General features: G+C 37.7%; 1 protein-coding gene across 1 annotated transcript in view; it reads left to right on the forward strand.

The window, feature by feature from the left end:
• The window catches only part of SYNE1 (spectrin repeat containing nuclear envelope protein 1), a 456,320-nt gene that overhangs the window by 88,938 nt on the left and 343,641 nt on the right, over positions 1–23,741 (forward strand). The window contains exons 3-6 of the mRNA XM_060168000.1: positions 5,424–5,519; positions 13,257–13,340; positions 20,181–20,273; positions 21,183–21,361. Of these exons, the coding sequence (XP_060023983.1) occupies positions 5,424–5,519; positions 13,257–13,340; positions 20,181–20,273; positions 21,183–21,361 (452 nt within the window). The remainder of the gene's footprint in view (positions 1–5,423; positions 5,520–13,256; positions 13,341–20,180; positions 20,274–21,182; positions 21,362–23,741) is intronic.

Consider the following 23,741-nt stretch of genomic DNA (forward strand, 5'->3'; position numbering starts at 1 on the left):
ACACAAGTTATTCACACACACACAATGTTAAAGAATGGATTATTTTTCCCCGATACAGGAAATGGTCAGTAAAAATTATGCCAAAAATATCTGTGCTTTCTTAGATTTCATAAAGTTCAAGGAGAAACATTTGATCCCATTTAAGTCCTAAGAGAAAGGGAATGAATCTCATTACGTGGCGTTAAAAGGGCTGCAAAAATAAAGGGGGAGGAGAAAAAAACCAGGAAACAAAACTCTATGAGATCTGTTCCACTCTTAAGTTAACTACCAAGGGCATTGCCAGGCATGTGCATTTTCCCTGCGTTTCTAGAGACTTTAGACCAGGCAATACTCTGACAGCCAGAATTTAGGGCTTAAACCTAGTTTGAGGAGGGTTTCTAGAAGGGAGTAGCCACAGAAGCCAAGTACCTCTTTCTCTCTCCTTTTCTCCATCTTCCTCTCCCCTCAGTCAGGACATTCCACTCTTTGAGCATCTCAGATTCAGCATGCATATCTGTAGAATATCTAAATGTGATTCACAGGGCCAAGAATTTAATTCTTCCAAATACTGTGCAAAAGAAAGAGCTTATCATAATTTTATCTTAATAAAAAATAGATAGCTGAGGTCTTAAAAAGTGCCCAATAGATTTATTTCTGTCTAGTGCTTAAAACTGCAAATTCTGAAGCCGTCGGAACAAACCACATTATCTTTATTTTCCATTAACTCAGGCTCCAGTGAATTACCCTCATTTCTAACTCTTCCTTTTGGCCTCCAGCACCGTGACCTGAATCCTGCCAAGTAATCAGATTGATGTTGTGAATATATATATATATGACAAGAGAGACATTTTAGATGAAAGATTTTGTATTAAAACATTGTTTCAAAAAATAAATGTGATGCTGTCACAATAGTAAAGGCGGTCTCTAGTTGATCATTTGCTATATGTAAACAGTACTTTATACAAAATGGGAAAGCAAAACTTGTCCAATAATTACTAGGACTTTTCTTATTCTGGTGTAATTTTTTTTTTTTTTTTGCGGTACGCGGGCCTCTTACCGTTGTGGCCTCTCCCACTGCGGAGCACAGGCTCCGGACGTGCAGGCTCAGTGGCCATAGCTCACGAGCCCAGCTGCTCCGTGGCACGCGGGATCCTCCCGGACTGGGGCACGAACCGCGTCCCCAGCATCGGCAGGCGGACTCCCAACCACTGTGCCACCAGGGAAGACCTGGTGTAATTTTTGATAAAGTATTTTGATAAATAAAGTGGTTTACACAATATTTACATTATGTACAATTGGATAGAACTTGTAGAAAAATAAAAATCTCTAGTATTCACTTTTAATTAATTAATTAATTTTTATTTATTTTCAGCTGCACTGGGTCTTTGTTGCTGCCTGTGGGCTTTCTCTAGTTGCGGCGAGCAGGGGCTACTCTTTGTTGCCGTGCGCAGGCCTCTCATTGCAGTGGCTTCTCTTGTTGCGGAGCACGGGCTCTAGGCGCGCGGGCTTCAGTAGTTGTGGCATGCAGGCTCAGTGTTTGTGGTGCACGGCCTTAGTTGCTCCGTGGCATATGGGATCTTCCCGGACCAGGGCTCAAACCCGTGTACCCTGCGTTGACAGGAAGATTCTTAACAACTGAGCCACCAGGGAAGCCGTAGTATTCACTTTTGCTAGCTCTTTGCAGGAAAGGTGGCCAGAGGCTTATTTTCTTCCTCTTTTACTGGTTGAGGTAGTAAGTCGAGAGTTTATTACATGCTAGGTTCTATAATTCAGAGTGTTGAAGATACAATAGCTACATATTATTAATTACATAAACATTTTTATTTTAGAGAAAAATATTTTCTCCAATTTCTATTTAGTTTGCTAATAGCCATCAGACTACATCTCTTTACTTTGTGTAGGAAGATACTGGCGAAAAATTTTTCAGAAGCAACTCATATTTCCTATAAAAAGAAATTTTTGCCTCGTGTCCTTAGTTGTGTACATCTCTCCAAGATTCCAAAAGGTATTTGCAAATAAGCATCACATATCTGTTGAGATATCTACATGTTTACTACCAACTAGTGCTAAGCACTGTGCCTAGTATTATGTATTTAAATATATATTCAACTTCCTTGTCCTCCAGAAGTCCCATGATCTGAATTCCTGGGCATACAACTTTATAAATAACTATAATGCAATGCGGTCATTATAATCAGAACAAATGCACTTAAGACAAAATAAGTAATTTAATTCTAGTTGGAAAACTGGAAAAGATTACATAAGAGCTCAGTCATAAAAACTGACCAGGAATTTGCTAAATGGGAAAAGAGGAAAGTGAGACTATTCTAGGCATCTCTGTTCTTGAAATAAAAACTACCTATTCTTTTTTTCCCATACACAGACTAGGAACTCATTCCTTCAACAAGTTTTTAATGAGTTCCTACTGTGAACAAGACATTCAGAAGCAAGATGCTTCTATGTGTTGCGCTGTAGTCTGTGATTGCCTAGAACCTGGAGAACATTTTTCTTTACCCATCATATATATGTACTACATTTTAAGAACCATTAATATGGGCATAGGGACTGCAAAGGTAATTTTTTTTTTTTTTACAAAACTTCATTCATTCAGTCAGCAGTGAATGTTGAGTGCCTGCCATGTGCTCAACAATGTTTAGGAAAGAACACTTACCTGCAAGGAAGGATTCAAGAGTCACATCTAGGGCTTCCCTGGTGGCACAGTGGTTGAGAGTCCGCCTGCCGATGCAGGGGACACGGGTTCGTGCCCCGGTCCGGGAAGATCCCACATGCCGCGGAACGACTAGGCCCGTGAGCCATGGCTGCTGAGCCTGTGCGTCCGGAGCCTGTGCTCCACAACGGGAGAGGCCACAACAGTGAGAGGCCCACGTACCACAAAAAAAAAAAAAAAAAGAAAAAAGAGAGTCATATCTATCCAGACAAAATTTTGTAAAGAATGGAGGAGTCAGGATAGATAGATAGGATAGAGTTTGGTGAATGGCTACAGTTAGGAAGAAAGGAGAGAAAGAGAAGGAGAAGAAATCTGTGAACCAGGCAGACTGATCGAAGAAGTTTGGGGAGGAACAGCTCAAGGAGAAGTTGGTAGCAACAATATCCAGTGCAGAGGGACTGATGGGCTACTGACTTGTTCAGCGGTCAGAGCTGACCTACAGGCCACTTCTAGGAGTGGCTAGAGGGGCAGAGAGCATGTGGACCACAAATAGGAATGCAAGAGGACACACATGAGGGGCAGGACGGGGTCGAGAGAGAATGTTCTGCAAAGTGGTAGAGACCTGTGTACGTTTAAAGTCAGAATGGATGGATGGATGCAATCTATCGTTTTTTGTTTTTTTTTTTTGGTGTCCAATTTCTTGGACTCTTTATTATTTCATGAAAATTCCCTGCTTTGTTTAAGTTTTAAAATATATTTTCAGGTTAACACAATACATGAAAAATTTCATTTGTATTTGTTCACAGAGTACATCACATATTTATTAACTTTTCCCCTCATTATTCCACTGTATTTGTATTATTAAGATACAAATGGACATTTTGAAAGAGAAATAGATCATATTTTTAATGATTATATACAGTTAATACAATAATTTTGATTCTTATCACATCAAATATTTTGCATTGTAAAGGCTCATTTTATTCTGAATAATTTTATTTATATGCTTAGAATATAAAGTCACTATTACGTTCTTGCTGTATAAATAGTAAGCAGTGTGAATAGTGGAATTTAAAAGAGAAAGCTTGAAAATGAAAACTATTATTTTTGAACATGTATTTTGCAGCATGAGAACAAAATGTATTCAGCTGTTTTATAAAGAGAAAAAAAATGCATTCACAATTAGAATTGTACCATTCAGAGACAATAGTTCATGCAGTCATAAGAGAAATATAAATGTGCCACATCAGTGGGTAGACAAAGTCCCATTTCAGTAAAACATTTGGTGATTAAATATCTCTACAAAGAACTTTCTTTCTTTCTTTCTTTCTTTCTTTCTTTCTTTCTTTCTTTCTTTCTTTCTTTCTTTCTCTTTCTTTCTTTCTTTCTTTCTTTCTTTCTTTCTTTCTTTCTTTCTTTCTTTCTTTCTTTTCCTTCCTTCCTTCCGTCTTTCTTTCCTTCCTTCTTTCTTTCGTTCTTCCTTCCTTCTCTTTCTTTCTTTCTTTCTTTCTTTCTTTTGTTCTCTCTCTCTCTCTTTCTTTCTTTCTTTCTTCCCTCCCTCCCTCCCTCCCTCCCTTCCTTCCTTCCTTTTTCTTTCTTGATAGAAAGAAAGACAATTGAAAGTCAAGTAGACAGCATTAGGCCTTTAACATGTTCAGTGAGAATTAGAAAACTACAGAGCTTGATCCAGGTTATAAATTTTTTTTTTTTTTTTGCCGTACGTGGGCCTCCCACTGTTGTGGCCTCTCCCGTTGCGGAGCACAGGCTCTGGACACGCAGGCTCAGCGGCCATGTCTCACGGGCCTAGCCGCTCCGCGGCATGTGGGATCTTCCCGGACCGGGGCACGAACCCGTGTCCCCTGCATCGGCAGGCGGACTCTCAACCACTGCGCCACCAGGGAAGCCCTATAAATTTTTTAAAATTCATATTCTGTGAGAAATCTGAGGGCACCTAATTACTGTTGACCACCAACTTTGACATCATCGCTTTTTTACTTTCTTCTGAGGCAAGAGATACACCTAATTTCAAGATTTCATGAACTCTAGTATACTAAGTATTTTCATAATCTTCATAAAAAAACAAAAGACCCTCCATGAGTTGAAAATGGGCTTTGACTGTTTCTCCAGTAGTGGTGATAGATTTGCCTTGATCAGTCTGTACTCTTGTGCTTTTGATCCTTTGGGTTCAGTGCCACGCTGTGAGAGAGGTTTGCTGGATTTGCCAGCCTGTGCAACAGAACGGACGTGGCCAGCTAACCCACAGGAGGTTCAACCTGTCCCTCTGGCTGTTCTAACAATGGTCCCACAGCAGGTCACTGAGTTAACGAGAGAATGTTCAAGGAAATTTGGCACCTGCCTCAGCCCAGTAATGTGCTCACTCAGGGTGAAGGTATGGAGGTTGGTCCAGTTTATCTGGGGTACCACCTGTTCCCTGTTTACGTCCGTCCTGCTTTAACCTCTCTCTTATCTTTTATGTTTATAGTATCCTCTTTTCCTTCCCTTATCCCACACCATCCCACTCTTGTCAAAACTCCCTTTCTAGAAAGACACTGGTATGTATGTGAAAGCCCAGGCATGAGGTTCTTGAATGTGAAGTTTACCTCCAAAGGGTCGTTTTTCTCTTTGCAGCCATCAAAAGTTAATTGCCACCCGTATCCCAAATACAGGATTTTGGCATTTAGACATTTTTCTTCAAATTTTGCCACAGTGAGTAACAAATGTCTGACAGAGAGTAAGAGAAGTATTTTTTGCATTTATTTATTTTTTTATTTTATAGCGGAAACCCCCAATGGTGGTAGATGATCTTTTTGAAGACATGAAAGATGGTGTGAAGCTGCTCGCTCTGCTGGAGGTCCTGTCTGGGCAGAAACTGGTAAGGATGTTTTCTGTGACCAGACTTGTCAAACTGTTCCCATTTGGAATTTGGGGGCTATGGAGTTGGGAGTGTAAGGGGTGCTACCCACGTGAGGGAAATTTTTTCTCTTTTGCGGTTGGTAATACACAGGAAGCACTAGTCTATCGGTCACTTCTGGAACAAGGAATAAATTTCCTTTCTCATTCCTGCACACCTATAGTAGATTTAAAACATTATGTGTAGTGGTAGTAATCCTAGAAGTAAGAATAAAGAACTTCATCGATAATCAGTCCTGGTTAACTACTGCATCTGTACGGCATCCAGGAAGATTTGTTGGAAATTAACATCTAATGCACTTTAAGTGCTTACTTTCCATTTGGAAAGGATTGTTGGTCCATACCTCTGTATTTATATAGTTGTTGAAAATTAAGCCTTGAAATCAGTGTGGCATTTTTCATCCGCTTATGGCCATTCTCTGTCATCAGTCGTTTGTAATAGGAACAGCATGTTCAGAATCATTTGTTGTTAAGCTCAATGGAACCAGCAGAGTGAAAAACAAATTGACAGTGACCTATAAAATCTATTTTTCTACATTACTCGAATAATAAAATATTTATTTCTTTCTGGCTTATGGTTTTTCATTTCAGAGTAGTAGAGAAGTAAGTAGTTTGCAAACATAGATTATTTATGTGATGTTTACCATAATTTTTAAAAGGCTCTCAGGAAATAATCTTCAGAATGTTGTATAATACACTAGACATGGGGTCCAAAATTGGGGGTACTTATTTTTTCTTAATCTGTTGCATCATGACAAAGAGCTACACAGTCATTATTACTTGGACAATTGATTTTTGTTTGTTTGTTTGTTTTTCTGCGGTACGCGGGCCTCTCACTTCTGTGGCCTCTCCCGCCGCGGAGCACAGGCTCCGGACGCGCAGGCCCAGTGGCCATGGCTCACGGTCCCAGCTGCTCCGCGGCATGTGGGATCTTCCCGGACCGGGGCACGAACCCGTGTCCCCTGCATTGGCAGGCGGACTCTCAACCACTGCGCCACCAGGGAAGCCCTAATTGATTTTTTAAAAAGTGTTTTTGCCTCATCATAAATTTCCGGTTCATTTCTTGTGGGGAGCCTTCATCATAGCTTTTGTAACAGAGTTGTTTCTGGGAAGATACAAACTGATAATAATAATTTTGTGTAAGTCATTATCTACTTGAATTCATAGTATAGCAGATGCTTTTGGTGCCCCCAGCGCCATCTCAGATCACCTCTGATTCCAGTAGCCTCAGGAGTGGACGTGACCCACACCCTCCATCAGCATCTCAACTCAAGCACTGGCAGCCCATCTCTGGGTTTCTGCCCTCAGGGCTTTTGTCAAAGCTGCAAGTTGCACACAAGGCAGCCCTGAAGTGTGGGAGAGTTAATGGTCCCAAACGGGATGGGAGTCTGAATAAAAATTCCAGCCTGGCTTTTGTAGGAGGGATGATTCCAAGGTTTATTTCACACATGAGGTAGAGTGCCCCATTGGATCCCCAGCAGAACTGAGCCGTGGTTGCCCATTGTGGAGACCCTTAATAGCACATCGTACTATTATTGATTATTATTTATTGATTTTTCCTCCTTCCCTGTCTCACTCTCCATGCACCCTCACTCCTGCTACCTGGGATCACCTCCTCGGTCACCTGCATGTACTCCTGTTCTTACCTCAGGCTCCACATTGGGAGAAATCAAAGAAGACACATATTAAAGGCCAGTTTGGAATAAACAGATATATGCATGAGCTAAATAAACTGGATTAACATTAGGATGTGGGAGTCATCGACCTGAAATACATACTCCCTTGGTGGCCTGTTGTAACTGGCTATCTTCATATACCCTCCTGAATTAAGCTATTTACTTGAATTGAAGGAACCTTCATTACAATTCAAATGGGTATTTAAGAAGCCTGTCATTCTAGGTGTCATTATGATTCTGCCGTTGTACTCGGCCAACGGTATACAGAAACCTCAATGGGCATTACCTGCCAAGTTAAGTGATTCTAGAAAGAGCGTATATTTTGATACAAGAATCCTACTTCTGTTTAAGTGCCCTACTCGTTTAGATGTGTTTACAATGATAGGATCTGGAAGCTAGAAGCAATTTCAGAAAGAATCTCAATATTCTCATTTAAGAGGTAGAAAAACTGAGACACAGAAGGACAGTTTCTGATTTAACCTTTATTATTTATTTTTACTGAGCCCTTCAAGATTCTGAATTATATAAAATGAAATTACTCTGAAATTATAAGTAAACCATCGCAATGGTTATTTAAATTTTGTACATGTAGACATTTTGGTTCAGGACCACATTAAGATGAAAAGCATCATTTAAAGGACTGAATATCCTAGGCATTCTTGTAGAGCTTTCAAAGAGAGAATGTGAACAAAAGCATTTCCCTCAGGAACATTAGCAATGTTTGGGAAATCTCATACGTACAACTCTATTAAAGAGCCGTATACTTTAACATCATGATTCACATAGCCCAGGACTGACTTTGACCATGATCATCTGGGAAATTCAGCCAAATACCTTATATTCCCTTTACCACCAGCATCTCAAGGTAAGGGAGGACTCTCAGTATCTTAGTTTCTTTTAATAACCTATTGTGACTCTCTTGTCTATGATTTTATTTCAGATGCTAGGGAGTTTTAAGTTTTTATGATTATTATTGGATTTCTCTGTGCCCTTTGATTATTATTTGTAGAACATTTACTCTTTGAATGGATCGGTGATTATATATCTTTAATCACACATAAAGATAGGAATACTAAATTCAATTTTATACTTAGGATTTTTTTTAAGAATGTGAAGAATTCCATAGAAAAATTAAAAATAATAGAAGCAATATGAATAGAGCTTAAGGACTGCAGAGAAATTCATTTCTTATCTATTTTGTTAACTTCTGTATAGTATTATTAAAGACTCCTTAACACTCTGCGTTCAAGAGGAGCCTAAAAGGGCTTCCCTGGTGGCACAGTGGTTGAGAGTCCGCCTGCCGATGCTGGGGACACAGGTTCGTGCCCCGGTCCGGGAAGATCCCACATGCTGCGGAGCGGCTGGGTCCGTGAGCCATGGCCGCTGAGCCTGCACGTCCGGAGCCTGTGCTCTGCAATGGGAGAGGCCACAACAGTGAGAGGCCTGCGTACCGCAAAAAAAAAAAAGAGAGGAGCCTAAAAATCCACTTAAAAGTACACATGGGCATTCTTAGGAAATTGAAGCCCCCTGCACGTTCACCAGGTAGCTTTGTTAAACATCAATCATATATTGAGAGTAGAACTCAAGTCTGCCGCTGGGTTTGGCATTATCTTTTGACTGGTCAGCTAACATATCTGGAGTCTCTATTATGGATAAGGCACTGCCTTTGCCCTCTAAGGAGAACAAAGGTGAATGAAGTATGGTTGGTGCCCTCAAAGAGCTTGTAGCCTGGTAGGGAAGATCACTGTGTTAACTAGGGAAGGTCAGTTGTGTTAAAATAGGTGCAAATATGGGGTAGAACTATACAATAGATGTTTATACCTTGCTCTTTTAGCCAGGATACAGCCAAAGAAGAAAAGCAGAGAAAAGGTATTTGCTTTATTAGATATCAGGTCTTACAGTGAAGCTTTATCACATAAGATAGTGCGGTGTTAATACAGGGATGGGCATATTGACTAATGCAGTAGAGTTGAGAAACAGACCAAGGCATGAATGGAAATTTAGTTTATGTCAGAGGTGGATGTCAGATCTGGGAAGGAAAGATGGTTCAATAAATGGAAGAGCAAGAAAAAGGTATAGTTGGATCCTTATCTCTTGGCCTCTATAGAAATCAAATATACATGGATAAAGGCCCTAATGGCAAAAATACTTTAAACTCTTAGAAAATATAGGTGAATATCTCTGAGACATCAGGACAGGGAAAAAAATAAGGCAAAAAATAGTAACTATAAAAGATTGTTACCTTTGACTATTTTAAAATTCAAAACAGTTTTTAATCAAAAAACTTTAAAGAAAGTGACAAAAAAGTTAAAAATTGGTCAAAGATATTCACAATACCGGTTAAAAAAGGATTAAGAAAGGATTATATCAAGAATATATGAGGTACATCTTCAAAACAATGAGTACAAACAACCCAAGAAAACTGGACAGCTACATGTAAAAGAATGAAATTAGAACACTCCCTAACACCATACACAAAAATAAGCTCAAAATAGATTAAAGACCTAAACGTAAGGCCGGACACTATATAACTCTTAGAGGAAAACATAGGCACAACACTCTTTGACATAAATCTCAGCAAGACCTTTTTTGACCCACCTCCTAGAGTAATGGAAATAAAAACAAAAATAAACAAATGGAGAACCTCCCCATACTGTTCTCCATTTACATTCCCAAAAACAGTGCAAGAGGGTTCCCTTTTCTCCACATCCTCTCCAGCATTTACTGTTTGCAGATTTTTTGATGATGGCCATTCTGACCAGTACGAGGTGATATGTCACTGTAGTTTTGATTTGCATTTCTCTAATGATTAGTAATGTTGAGCATCTTTTCAGGTGTTTGTTGGCAATCTGTATACCTTCTTTGGAGAAAAGTCTATTTAGGTCTTCTGCCCATTTTTGGATTGGGTTGTTTTTTTTTTGATATTGAGCTGCATGAGCTGCTTGTATATTTTGGAGATTAATCCTTTGTCAGTTGCTTCATTTGCAAATATTTTCTCCCATTCTGAGGGTTGTCTTTTCATCTTGTTTATGGTTTCCTTTGCTGTGCAGAAACCCTGAGAAAACCATAATTCAAAAAGAGTCATGTACCACAATGTTCATTGCAGCACTATTTAATAGCCAGGACATGGAAGCAACCTAAGTGTCCATCGACAGATGAATGGATAAAGAAGATGTGGCACATATATACAATGGAATATTACTCAGCCATAAAAAGAAACGAAATTGAGTTATTTGTAGTGAGGTGGATGTACCTAGAGTCTGTCATACAGAGTGAAGTAAGTCAGAAAGAGAAAAACACCGTATGCTAACATGTATATATGGAATCTAAAAAAAAAAAGAAAGGTTCTGAAGAACCTAGGGGTAGGACAAGAATAAAGGCGCAGACTTAGAGAATGGACTTGAGGACATGGGGAGGATGAAGGGTAAGCTGAGACGAAGTGAGAGAGTGGCATTGACATATATACACTACCAAATATAAAATAGATAGCTAGTGGGAAGCAGCTGCATAGCACAGGGAGATCAGCTCAGTGCTTTGTGACCACCTAGAGGGGTGGGACAGGGAGGGAGGGAGAGAGGGAGACGCAAGAGGGAGGGGATATGAGGATATATGTATACGTATAGCTGATTCACTTTGTTATACAGCAGCAACTAACATCACAACGTAAAGCAATTATACTCCAATAAAGATGTTTAAAAATAAATAAATAAGTAAACAAATGGAACCTAATGAAACTTAAAAGCTTTTGCACATATTGCATAATATCACTTATATGTGGAATCTAAAAAAATGGTACAGATGAACTTATTTGCAAAGCAGAAATAGAGACACAGATGTAGAGAACAAGCATATGGATACCAAGGCATGGCCGGTGGTGGGATGAATTGGGAGATTGGGATTGACATATATACACTACTATGTATAAAACAGATAACTAATGAGAACCTACTGTATAGCACAGGGAACTCTACTCAGTGCTCTGTGGTGATCTAAATGGGAAGGAAATCCAAAAAAGAGGGGATATATGTATACGTAGAGCTGATTCACTTTGCTGTACAGCAGAAACAAACACAACATTGTAGAGCAACTATACTCCAATAAAAATTAATAAAAAGAAAAAGAAACAGACTTGCCAAAGAACAGAGGATGAGATGTTCACACCATTGTTGAGCAGGGCAGTGCAAATGAAGACCACCATGAAAGACCATGTTACATACATTCAACTGAAAATAATTTTTTGAAGATAACTATCAAAATCAAGTGTTGGACAAAATGTGTATCCACAGGATTATTCTTGTATTGCTGATAAGAGTGAGTAGTACAAACACTTTGGAAAAGTTAGATTAGAAGTTCAAAAGTCACATTCCCCCTGACTCAGCAATTCCACTGTTAGGTATACATCCTATCAGCACAGGTCACATAGGAATAACCTGTAAATAATTCAGATTCACATCAGAAGGAGAGTAAATAAATGGCACAGTATATGGCTGTCAAAATGAATGAAATACAGTGACAGGAAACAATATGGATGAATGTTAGCAATCTTATTATGTGGAAAAGTAAGTATCAAAAGATTAATACAGTGATATTCTTTATATAAGAGCTAAGAACTGAAATAAATATTCTTTTTAAGAATGCAATAAATGAAATGAATGTGTGTAAAAGGGAAAACATTGGACTGGGTTTATTGTGATGGTTGCCATGGTGTAGGATTTCAGGGGGATGGAATGAACGGTAATATTGAGGGATGTGGCTTTTGTGCTTAATTTCTGGGTCCTGGCTTTGTTTTAGTTGCGGGTTCCTAGGTGCTTTTTCCATTATAAAAGATAATTAATCGAATAACTAAATAAGTGGGCCATGCAAGAAAAGGATAAACATTTTAAAAGTACATTTTCTATTTAAATATTTGTTTAAAATGATGTCATAAAAAATTACCTGTTACACTTTTAACTGGAAATGAAAAGATACTTAGTTTTGAGCTCTAATGGGAGATTGTTTAGAGTTCTAGTGCCACAGAGAAGAGACCAGTCTATCAGCTCTGCAATCATGGACCTGTTATCCTCTTAGGTCTCGTAAATGTAATGCTATCTGCTTCACTGAAATTATTTTGAGTTTTAAAATGAACAGTGTAGCACTTACTATTTTATACTATTTATTAAATTATTTATTAATTTATTATATTTTGCTGAATCAAACACAAGTAACTTAGTATCCTTGTACCAGAACATACTATTTTGCGAAGAACATTTTCATTCTTGCACTCCTCCTTTTTAACCTTGGCTCATATAAGCCATGCTTTTTGGTCCTTCAAACAGAAACGCCACTGATACTGTCAGCAACTTTCATGTTAGTATGACTGAAAAAAAATGTGAGTGACCAAGAATACTTTTTTTAAGACTTTATTTAAATTATTTTTTTATTTTTTTGCGGTACGCGGGCTTCTCACGGTTGTGGCCTCTCCCGTTGCGGAGCACAGGCTCCGGACGCGCAGGCTCAGTGGCCATGGCTCACGGGCCCAGCCGCTCCGCGGCACGTGGGATCTTCCCGGACCGGGGCACGAACCCGGCAGGCGGACTCTCAACCACTGCGCCACCAGGGAAGCCCAAAACTTTATTTTTTAGAGGTTTTAAGTTTATGACAAAATTGAGAGGCAAGGAGAGATTTCCTGCCCTCCCTCCACACACACCAAGAGCACTTTTCATAAAAATACTTCCTAACTTGCAGGAATAACAGTCTTAGTAGACAACAGGAATTTTGTGAATTCCAACCTTAAGCATACAGAAACCTTAAGGGTAAGTGCATTCAGAAGCTGAGAATGAATGTATTTATTGAGTAAATTATACACCTTCCAAGTGCTGTGGGGATAACGCTCCTCTATGTATCTGCTAACCTTTATAGAAATTGAGTATGTTGGCTGTTCTTGAACATTCTTCAAGTATATTTTGAATCCACTTAAATAGAGTTTATAACTGTCTTTTTAATGTGTGCATTTTTACTTATTCCTGTCCTTCCCCCTTTTATAGCCGTGTGAACAAGGACGCCGGATGAAGCGAATCCATGCTGTGGCGAACATTGGCACGGCACTCAAGTTCCTGGAAGGAAGGAAGGTAAGAGGGAAACAAAAACAAAACACTTCAAGAAGAAAGCGTGGACATACTAATATTTTCATTGTTGATTGTTGGGTAAAAACACTGCATGCAATCTATACAACATATATGTGCAATATTATTGTAAAATCATTTTAGACTTACAGAAGAGTGGCAAAAAAAAAAAAAGGTACAGAGATTTCATGTCTGTACTTCAGCCAGCTCCCTCTAATGTGAGGGACTTATTTGTACATAGTACATATATGTAACATAGTACAACTACCAAATAAGGAAATTAAAATTGGTATGATACTGTTAAGTAAAGCATAGAAATTAATCTAATTTCATCATTTTTTCAACACTGTCTTATTTCTGTTCCAGGATCCAATCCAATAACATGCTTGCATTTTAATTGTTGTGGCTCCTTTGTCTTTTCCATTCTATGACCTTGTCTTTCTGTGTCTTTCATGACCTTAATGATAACCGCTAGGCAGTTATTTTTCATAATATCTCTCAGTTTGGTTTGTGTGATGTTCTCCCATGATTAGATTGAGGTTATACATTTTTGGCAAGAATTCCGAGGAAGTGATGTATTCTTCTCAGTGAATCAGTTTAGTGGATATAGATAGGATTCTGACTTGTCTTATTGCTGGTGATGCTAACCTCAACCGCTTGATTAAGTCATCTGCTGAGTTTTTTTTTTATGGTAAAACTACTACTTTTCCATTTATAATTCAGAAATAACTTAGGGGGGAGGTAATTGAGATTATGTTAATATTCTGCTCCTTGCTCACTGATTTTAGCATCAGTTGCCTTCAGTAATTACTTCTGTGCTGTTTGCCTAATGATGATTTTGTTTTTCCCTCGTTTCTTTTATACTTACTAATTGGAATCGTTATGTAAGAAAAAGATGACCTTTCTTCCCCATTTATTTATTCAATTCCTTCCTTATTTCATTATGGACTCATGGATATTTATTTTATTCTATAGTTATAATCCAGTATGACTACTATTATTGTTATTATTGTTATTATTTTGTTGCTCAGATTGTTCTAGCTTTGTCCATTAAGAGTTCCTTCCAGCTGGCTCCTGTGCTCTTTTGACATGGCCCCATCCTTTTTCAATCATTTCCTTATTTTCTGGAGCTACAGATTTTCCAGGTTTATATTTTCCTTACTCCAATCCTAGAATCAACCACTTCTCTAAGGAGGCTTTGTTCCTTTCATTAGTGAATGGCATTTAGAAACCAAGATTTGGGTGCTAGGTGTGCTCATGGCTACTGAGGTTTCATTGCCCTCTCAATATACAGATCTAGATATATGTATGTTTACTAATCTGGGTATACTCACATATCTATATTTCTCTCCCTTCCAGCTCTCTCTCTCTCTCTCTCTCTTTCTATATAGCTTCTTCTATTATGTGTGCATGTAAACCTTTACTTCAAATTGATACTTCCGATTTCAGTCCAATATCAGAAGGTCCATTGCATGATGATTTCTTTCTGTTTTCTCTGGCAGTGAGAAACCTGGCTCTCATCTATAATATATTGTCTTCTTTTTCATCTCTAGTGTATACACATAAAGTAGTTTCAGAATTGCTAACCCACACCTTTGTGAGAAACATATTGACTAACTGGAGAACAGTATTTGTGTACAGTTCTTTCGGTCTTCAGCATTACAATATCCTGTCAAGAGAATGTTGTCCAGATTTACCTAGGTCACTTCTGTTCTCCCATCCTTTCAGTGTGATTATGTTATTCATTTGTAATAGAGTTATATTCCATTTTGGGCAACCCCACACACATCCTAGTTGACCTTAATTATTTTTTATTTTAGAGAATGAGACATTATTATGATTCTAGGAGCAAAAGTTACACTTAGAGAAGTGGCATTCCCTCCTCATCCTTGCTTCTCCATTACCATTCTCCTTCCTTTTACTTCTTTTCTTACCTCTAGGTAACCAGTTTCTCCAATTTCTGATTTATCCTTCCTGTATTTCTTTTGCAGGAATGAGCAGGTTATTTTCATACACCACCTTCTTTCTTATACAAAGGTAGCATACTAGCGATACACCAGGTGCACTTTACTTTTTTCATTTAACAGTATATCCTGGAAATCCCTCAAATCAGTTCACAGAGATGTTCGTCATTCATTTTTACAGCTGCACAGTATTCCGTGGTCTGGATGTTCCAGAGTTTATTCAACCACTGTCTTATGAATGAGCATTTAGGTTGTTTCTAGCATTTTTCAAACAGAAACGATGATGCAATTAATAACTGTGCATGAGTATTTTTGTATTATTGGAAGTGTATCTTCTGGGTAAATTTTCAGAAGTATGATTGTTGGGTCAAAACATAAGTGTGTATTTTGTTTTGTTAGGTGTTGACATATTTCCCTCCAGAAGGGTTGCACCAATCCTTTTAGATTTTAGCCTTTTCTAATTTGTAGAAATTCAGGAAGTCTGTGTTTGGCAATACCAAAACCAGCTTTATAAATGGATATCCAGATACTTCTGGAAAATAGAATGATTCAGTTATTTACTTCTCTGTCTATATGCAATAACTTATTTCATTTATTCCACAAATGCATAATTGAATACTTTCTGTAAAATGAAAATTCTGGAAAATATTAATTCTGGAAAATTAAAGAAAACTAGATTCTGGCTCTTAAATAATTTACATTTTGATGAGTTGTTAGTACAGTGAATCAGTATAAAGTTCAGTCAAGTGTGCTAACTTCACACCAAAGAGAGATTCTAGGCATTAAGATGGTGTAGAAAAACAGTCTTAACGTCTAGTAGAATATTGGACATTGTTTTCAGGTCACTTTAACATCATTCTTAATGGAGTGTCTCTCTTCTTCCTTCTCTCGCTTCATGAGTTTTTCATGGAAAGCTGAAAAAAAAGCCTTATTTAACAGGATGTTTATAGAGTTTTCCCAGTCATTTCATCTTCCATTTTGGCTATATAACAATAGTGTCCTTCTTTGTTTTGATGTGTATTTGCTGGCTAGAATATGAAAACAAAATTCTTCTTATTAATTAATGTCTTGGAGAAAAATTTAATGACTTAACCCATGAAAGGCATTGTTTGTAAAGAGAACCAAAGAGTCTTCTTTTCACAAAAGACTTGTTTGTACCAGGTCCATTTTCACAGAACAAACCTGAATAACTTTTTAAAAAGTAGAGGATTCAGATTTTAAATATTATATTTACTAAGGGCAAAAAGTAATGCATTTGAGTTTCAGGACAAAATCCAAAGTATTTCCTTTCTGTCCCCACAAATCCCTAACTACTTTGATTTTTTAAAAATCTACCTGAAGTACATAGTTTTGGGCTTCTCTTTCTTGCATTTCTTCACCCCATTGGCTCACAAAATAATTGACAGTGGGGTAGAATGAGTTTTTGAAGACTCTTTGGTGCCCTCCCTCTTACTGTTTATTTTTGTTCTTTATAATTTAAGAACTTAAGTCTCAAACATATTTTCAAGAATTTGTCTTTAACCTTTGTATTTACTTTGTCCTCCATTTAGATTTTTTTCTTTAGATGATAGAAGATTTGTTTAGTACTCGGATAAGGAATAATGAAGGCACTTTTCAAGTTTACTGAAGAAAACCCTACCATTGTGTTTATTTTCCACTTGTTTACAGGGTTACTGAATAAAGGCATATGTTAGTATTTGATAAGAATTGTATAAGTTTGGCTCTAATGAATAGATTCATCACTACTTTCCACAAGTTTTTCTCCAATGAGGTGTCAGGTGGATCATTCTAAATAGTAATAGGAGGAGCCAGTCACTGACCATGCTTCCTAAAGCTTGCCATAGTGCACACAAGGACATAAATTTAGGTTCCTGTGAGGTCCAGATAGATGATGTAAACGATGAAGCAAGGTAGAAGCTGATCATGGTAGCAGGAAAACGGAGTAGTCCCATGTGCTGTCTGGAAGAAGGACGCAAATACTCAATTCCATCTGGTGTTACCTCGATGAAATGCAAGCACAGTGATCCCAGGTTTAACAGTTGAACGAGAAAAGCCAGTAGTCTGGATTTTTATTGAAATCTTATTATTTATTTAATTTATTTAAGTTACTTATTAACTAATGCAGGTATTTGGCTACCTATATATATATGTAGAAAACAACTCGTAAAGTGGTGATGCATCTGTTCATTAGGTTTTCCAATGTATCAAGAAAAGCTGGTAGTCTGGATTTTTTATTTAAATTTTTTTGAAATTTTTCCCAAATAATTCAAATTTTTTTGAAAGGTCTGTGGGCCTTGTATTAGTCTGCTATGGCTGCCGTAACAGAATACCACAGGCTGGATAGCTTAAACAACAGAAATGTATTTTCTCACAGTTCTGGAGGCTGAAAGTCCAAGATCAAGGTGTCATCAGGGTTGATTTCCTCCTTTTTTCCAGGCTCGCCGACAGCTGCTTTGGCACTGTGCCTTCACGTGGCCTTTCTTGTGTGTGTGTGCAGAGAGAGAGAAAGTGAGAGTGAGGGTTCCGGTGTTTCTTCCTCTTCTTATAAGGATACCAGTCCTATTGGATTAGGGCTCACTCTTATAACCTTGTTTCACCTTAATTGTCTCCTTAAAGGTTCTATCTCCAAATGCAGTCACATTGGGGGTTAGGGCCTCAACATGTGAATTTTGAAGATAATTCAGTCCATTCGGGCCTCTGGCTTACAAAATCAAACTTCTCCAAACCTAGAGGTTTTGTTAAAACAGATTCTTAGGTCGCCTTCCTTGTTTTCTGGCTCAGAAGGTCTGAGGTGAGGTCCATCTATGTGATTCATCCTTTCTGGTTTCTGGAATTCTTCAGTCTCTTTGGATGTGTCTCTATTGCCCTGCCCACAATCTTAGGGCTATTAAAAGTTTATTGTATATTTCATAGGATTTTGCAAGGGAGAGGAGGTATAACAGGCAAAGAACCTGTGCTCCCCAAACCCATTATGGTTTTTAAGTTTTTAAGAAAGAAAATAATTTTGAAAAACGTTTTTTCTTCACAAGTTGAGCAAAAGATCTTCAGATTCTGTAATAAGCTGAACGTATAAACTTCAAAGTGCAGTTGGAGCTGGGTTGAGGTAGGAAATTCAACTTATATATTCAATTGCATTTTCAAAAAGAATGATATATAAGGAAAGAGAAATAATTTGTCCTTTATGAAAGGCATTAATCTTGTGGTTATTAGCATGTATTATAAATTTGTGGCCCATGGACACTAAAATAGATATAGAGAAAATTCTGGAGAAATTGTAAAATGGAGCCGTCAAAATGATTATAAAGATTGTAATAGGTTCTGTCATAAAAGATTAAAGAAATGTGACACTCTTTATTTTCCACCAACAAGTATTTTATATCTTACACAGTGCTAGGTTTAAAAGAAGTAGACATATGATCTTGTGATCTGTGGAAGTTCTCAATTTTTTTCTGTCTCTGAACCTGCTGAATGAACTTCAGCAGTGAGATAAAATCCCATGGGTATATCTCAATTTATTTACAATGACTTTTGTGCTAGCTTTTACTTTACTTCTCAGTTGTATAACTAGTAAATTTAAACCAATTACTCAAGAGTAAGGTGATTGTGGGATGATTTTGCTTCTGATATTTTTTAAAAAGTAAGCTATTTACAAACTTCTGAACTTTATTTTAGTATCACACCTTATTAAATCTTGGCTGAGAATCACAGAGCAGGGATCAATTGTAAAGCCAGGATTTTTTTTTTTTTTTTTTTGCGGTATGCGGGCCTCTCATGTTGTGGCCTCTCCCGTTGCGGAGCACGGGCTCCGGACGCGCAGGCTCAGTGGCCATGGCTCACGGGCCCAGCCACTCCGCGGCATGTGGGATCTTCCTGGACACGAACCTGTGTCCCCTGCATCGGCAGGCGGACTCTCAACCACTGCGCCACCAGGGAAGCCCTTGGCTGAGAATTATTGAGCTAGAAGTCTAAGAAGTACTTTAGTTTTTTTCTCATTTGTCCAGGGATTATGAAGAGGAGGATAAGTAGCTAACTGTATTCTGTAGAGGTTGACTGAGCTAGACCTACCATACAAGTCTATGTTCCTGGGACTTCCTCATAGTTGGGAAGACATTGAAATGAATAATTGGGGACAGTTGTAGACAGATTAATTCTGAGTGCTTTATAGTTGTCAGTGCCCCAAAGTAGGGAACTGAATCCCCCCAGTCTCTTTCTACTCTCTTAACTGTTTCTCTTAATAATTAACTATTTCTTGCCTTTCCTTTATCTTTAAAATGTATTCTGCAAATCACGCTCTAAATTTACCACCTGCATTTTTATTCCCTTTGAACAAATAATGTGGATTTTGAAGGACTATTTATATATATGTATCATCTTCTCCCTTTGTTTTTCATGTCAGTCCCTGTACAGAGGATCACCGGTTAGTACAAATTTTAGAATTTTTAACTGCTGACTTTTATAGGTAAAAGAGAACATAAGTTTCATGCTATTTGGTAACAAATTTCAAAGTAAGTGCATCTTCTTAAACTTCCCCTCACAGTTTCTTTTCCATTCCAGTCAACCTCTGAATGTAAAGAATAACCTTTTTTTTTTTTTTTCCTGTCTGGCATTTTGTTGGTAATTCCTCGCATGATGTCATATTTTTTTCAACTTTAAACCAGTTTTTGAAATTCATTCTGTAGTTGTGTTTATTGTGTGCACCTAATGAATGCCCCTGAAATTTCCACTGAAACCATGTTTCTATGGCTCACCCTGCTTCCTCTTGTGTACTGCTGCACAGGCATGACCACATGTTATTGACGTCTAGTCAAGTGCTACTTATTGCGTAATTAAATGGTCTGTAATCTTCTAGTACATTACTAGTACAGTTTTTCTTTTTAAACAGATTAAATTAGTCAACATTAACTCCACTGATATAGCTGATGGCCGACCCTCGATAGTTCTCGGACTGATGTGGACCATTATTCTGTATTTCCAGGTATTGTACTTCTTCAGCTCCCTTTTCAGTTGATACAAATGTCACAGATGGAGGTAGTGGTGGACATTTTAATGATGAATAATGCCCTCATTTTCTGTACCTTTGCGGCTGAACCTCAAGTTAGCAGAGATGTGACCTTCACATGTACATTGTTTTTTGTTGGCAGAAAATGCCCTCTTTTTCTCCGCTTAGGTGTTATATATGGAACTCCCCAAAGAACTCGGCCAGGTACCCAATCCGAGAAGTGGGTAGAACACGATGGAGATGAAATACTGGTGTAAAAAGAGTTTAGGAAGTTTTTCTTTGTCCTCTGGAAGGGAGCGGTTCTATGCTCCTATTAGACATTAAGGGGAGAAATTAACTTGCTGTTCTCTCTGGGATAATTCTTCTAGCCGTAAGGTCGTTTTTTTAAAGAAATGGACTTTATTTTTTAGAGCAGTTTGAGGTTCTCAGCAAAACTGAGCAAAGAGTACAGAAATTTCCCATGTACCTCCTGCACCCACACATGCATAGCCTCCCCTTAACCAGTATCCGCCATGGGAGTGGAACATTGGTTACAATTAATGAACCTTTACTGACACATCACTATCATTTCAAGGTTTGTAGTTTACATTAGGACTCACTCTTGGTGTGTACATCCTTTGAGTCTGGAGAAGCATTAGGTTTTGTTTTCTTCATTCATGCATGTATTTAACAAGTGTTCATTACTGTGTACAAGGCCCCATTTTAGATGTGGAAGGAAGTGCAAACAGGAGTAAGACATTGGTCGTGCCCTTTAAGAGCTTATATTGTTGGGAGGTTAAGGGTGTTAAGATCAATCAAGTTGGAAAATTAAACCACCTGAGAAGAGAAGAACAAAGATAATGCTGACGTAATGCTGACGTTTTGCCGACGTTGATGCACTCGCAGATTGAGGAGTTGACCAGCAACCTACCGCAGCTGCAGCCTCTGTCCAGCAGCACATCCTCCGTGGACAGCGTGGTCAGCTCTGAGACCACCAGCCCCCCAAGCAAACGGAAGGTGGCCACCAAGATCCAAGGAAATGCTAAGAAGGCTTTGTTAAACTGGGTCCAGTACACAGTCGCCAAGTAAGTACCAAGAAGGAGTTTGTTTAAATTAGAAACCCTTGAATAATTTGAGTTATCAATTTATGACTGAGTGCACATTCCAGTGATTGCAAAATTTATGGAGACAGAGGAATGAATGGCTTTGCTCCGGCTCTCATTTCACTCTTCCCTTGAATTAAAATGTAAACAGAAAGCATCCTTGATACTCTGGGAAAATGTTGTAATAAAACTAAATCCTTCTTCACTTGTGTGATGGGACCCAATTAAGTTGTTTAATCCCTACACTTGATTAGCATGAGGACTAATGCCATTTAGGTCATTGTTTGGATGTTCTGCTGCTATTAGATAATTTTTACACAAATAAATTAGAGGCTTAAACGTGATTATCTCTTCGTAAGACTATTGAGTTCTATTTAATAATATTGTGGACTGAGATCCACATTCTGAAATAATCATATTTGTTTTTATACCTTGACACTTTCTGGCAATTTTATTTTTTAATGTTTTCTTTGATCTTATCTTTTATCTGGAATGTACATTCTTTTGTCAGCTCCAGCTATATGGACTGGGAGTTTGCTTCTAAGCATAATAAATTTACATGTGTGCACATATATGTGAGGATACTGGATATAAAATTACTACTCTCAAAAAGTACTTTCTCATAGCAATTGCAATAGAGTTTCAAGTTGATCATACCAATATTTTGTGGTCAGATGTGGTACGTAATAAGATCTCTTCACCTAGAAGATGTGTTTTTGTAAGATTTTCCTAAATGACATGTAAAATTAACTCACTTTCTATTTTGTTTCACATGCCTAGATATAACCCACATCTAATTCTCTCCTTCTGGAAAATAGTTGTAAACAAGTACTCATCATTATAAAACACTGAGGCACTAAACACAGGAAGTTCTATTTTTAAAGAATTTAAAGAGCAAAAATAAGGAGAGAAAAAAATAAACGTAGAGAAGATGTAATTAGTGTTACTAACGTATAGTTTTATTTAACTTGTAAAGTGTGTTGATGGTTTTCTAATTTGGGGTATATTTTTATGATTCAAGTTGCAATTAAAAATATTTCTGAAAGCAAAGCTTTGTGACTCTTGGGACTCTAGTAGGGATGAAATTAAAAGCCCTTCCCACATTGCTGGCATGCTCTTTGCATTCCATCTACAGTGGGTATTACTAATCTCTTTTGCAGCTTAACCAAGCAGGGAGAAGAAACATGTTGGGTAGGAGAGGACTGGTGACCACATGCTACAACATATATCATGATGCTATCACGATAAAAATTTGTAATAATGTCAATGTGACATTCTGTTGTCTCTTGCTCCACACAGCATTTAATTCAACAAAGTAAATAAATTTTCATTTAATATTATATAGCTTGAAATAAAATCAAATTCAATGATGTTGGAGTTTTCCTGCATAAGTTTTGTTTCACACATGATGTGCAGGGGTCTAATAATAATCGTCATTCCTGCAACTTGTATGTTTGTAACATTGGTGGAAGTTGTATTTTCCTTACCTGTATAAATGTCCAGATTTGTGGACCCAAGGATTCTCCACCTATCAACACCTCAATGAGATCCATTTATTTAACAGCTGCATAAATTGTAGAGATTTAGGGAGATGACCGCTTTCTGCCATGAATAGTCTGGAATGAACACATGATTCTGTCATGCTCCCACATTGTCGATAATTTTTCTAAAAGCTATTTTACACTATCCTGGTATTTATTTTTCAAGCAATTTCTTACCTGACATGGATAAAATAACTTTAGAATCTGTACCTAGTTCAGTATATGACATGTCTGTAAAATTATAATTTGTGAGACTCCGTAGTGTGAAGGTTTATCCATCTCACAAGACTGAAGATGGCGAGAAAGGATAAAACATCCAGTGAGCACCAAATTGTCGGAGTGTATTGAGTTTTCATATAAAATTTCAAAATACTTGGTAAGTAAATCAAAAAACTGTTTCAGTAACACAAGATAGTTAATGCCCCCTTCTTTGTTTTTTTTTTTTTTTTACCAATTTCATCTACTATCTATACTGTCAGAAATGAAAGCATGTCTGACATTTGCATACCTTCTTTTCAAATGTCTAAGAACAATTGTATTTTAGGACAAAAATCAGTAAGATAACCAAATAAATGAAGACATGTGTATACAGACCCATTCAAAATAACTTGAAGCAAATATGTGTTAGCCTATAAACTGGATGTACTTCTTTAAGTGATGTATCTAAGTTTCTTTCAGTTTGTATCACTTCTTTAAGTGAGGTATCTAAATTTTCTTTGATTTTGTATCTACAATTCAGAGGCTTGGACTAAAGCTTTTTAGGAATATCACCTACTAGTTTGATCTAATACAAAACATTATAAGTGTGTGTGTGTGCGTCT

Source organism: Lagenorhynchus albirostris, chromosome 12 (genome assembly GCF_949774975.1).
Source record: "Lagenorhynchus albirostris chromosome 12, mLagAlb1.1, whole genome shotgun sequence".
In the NCBI taxonomy this organism is placed as follows: domain Eukaryota; kingdom Metazoa; phylum Chordata; class Mammalia; order Artiodactyla; family Delphinidae; genus Lagenorhynchus; species Lagenorhynchus albirostris.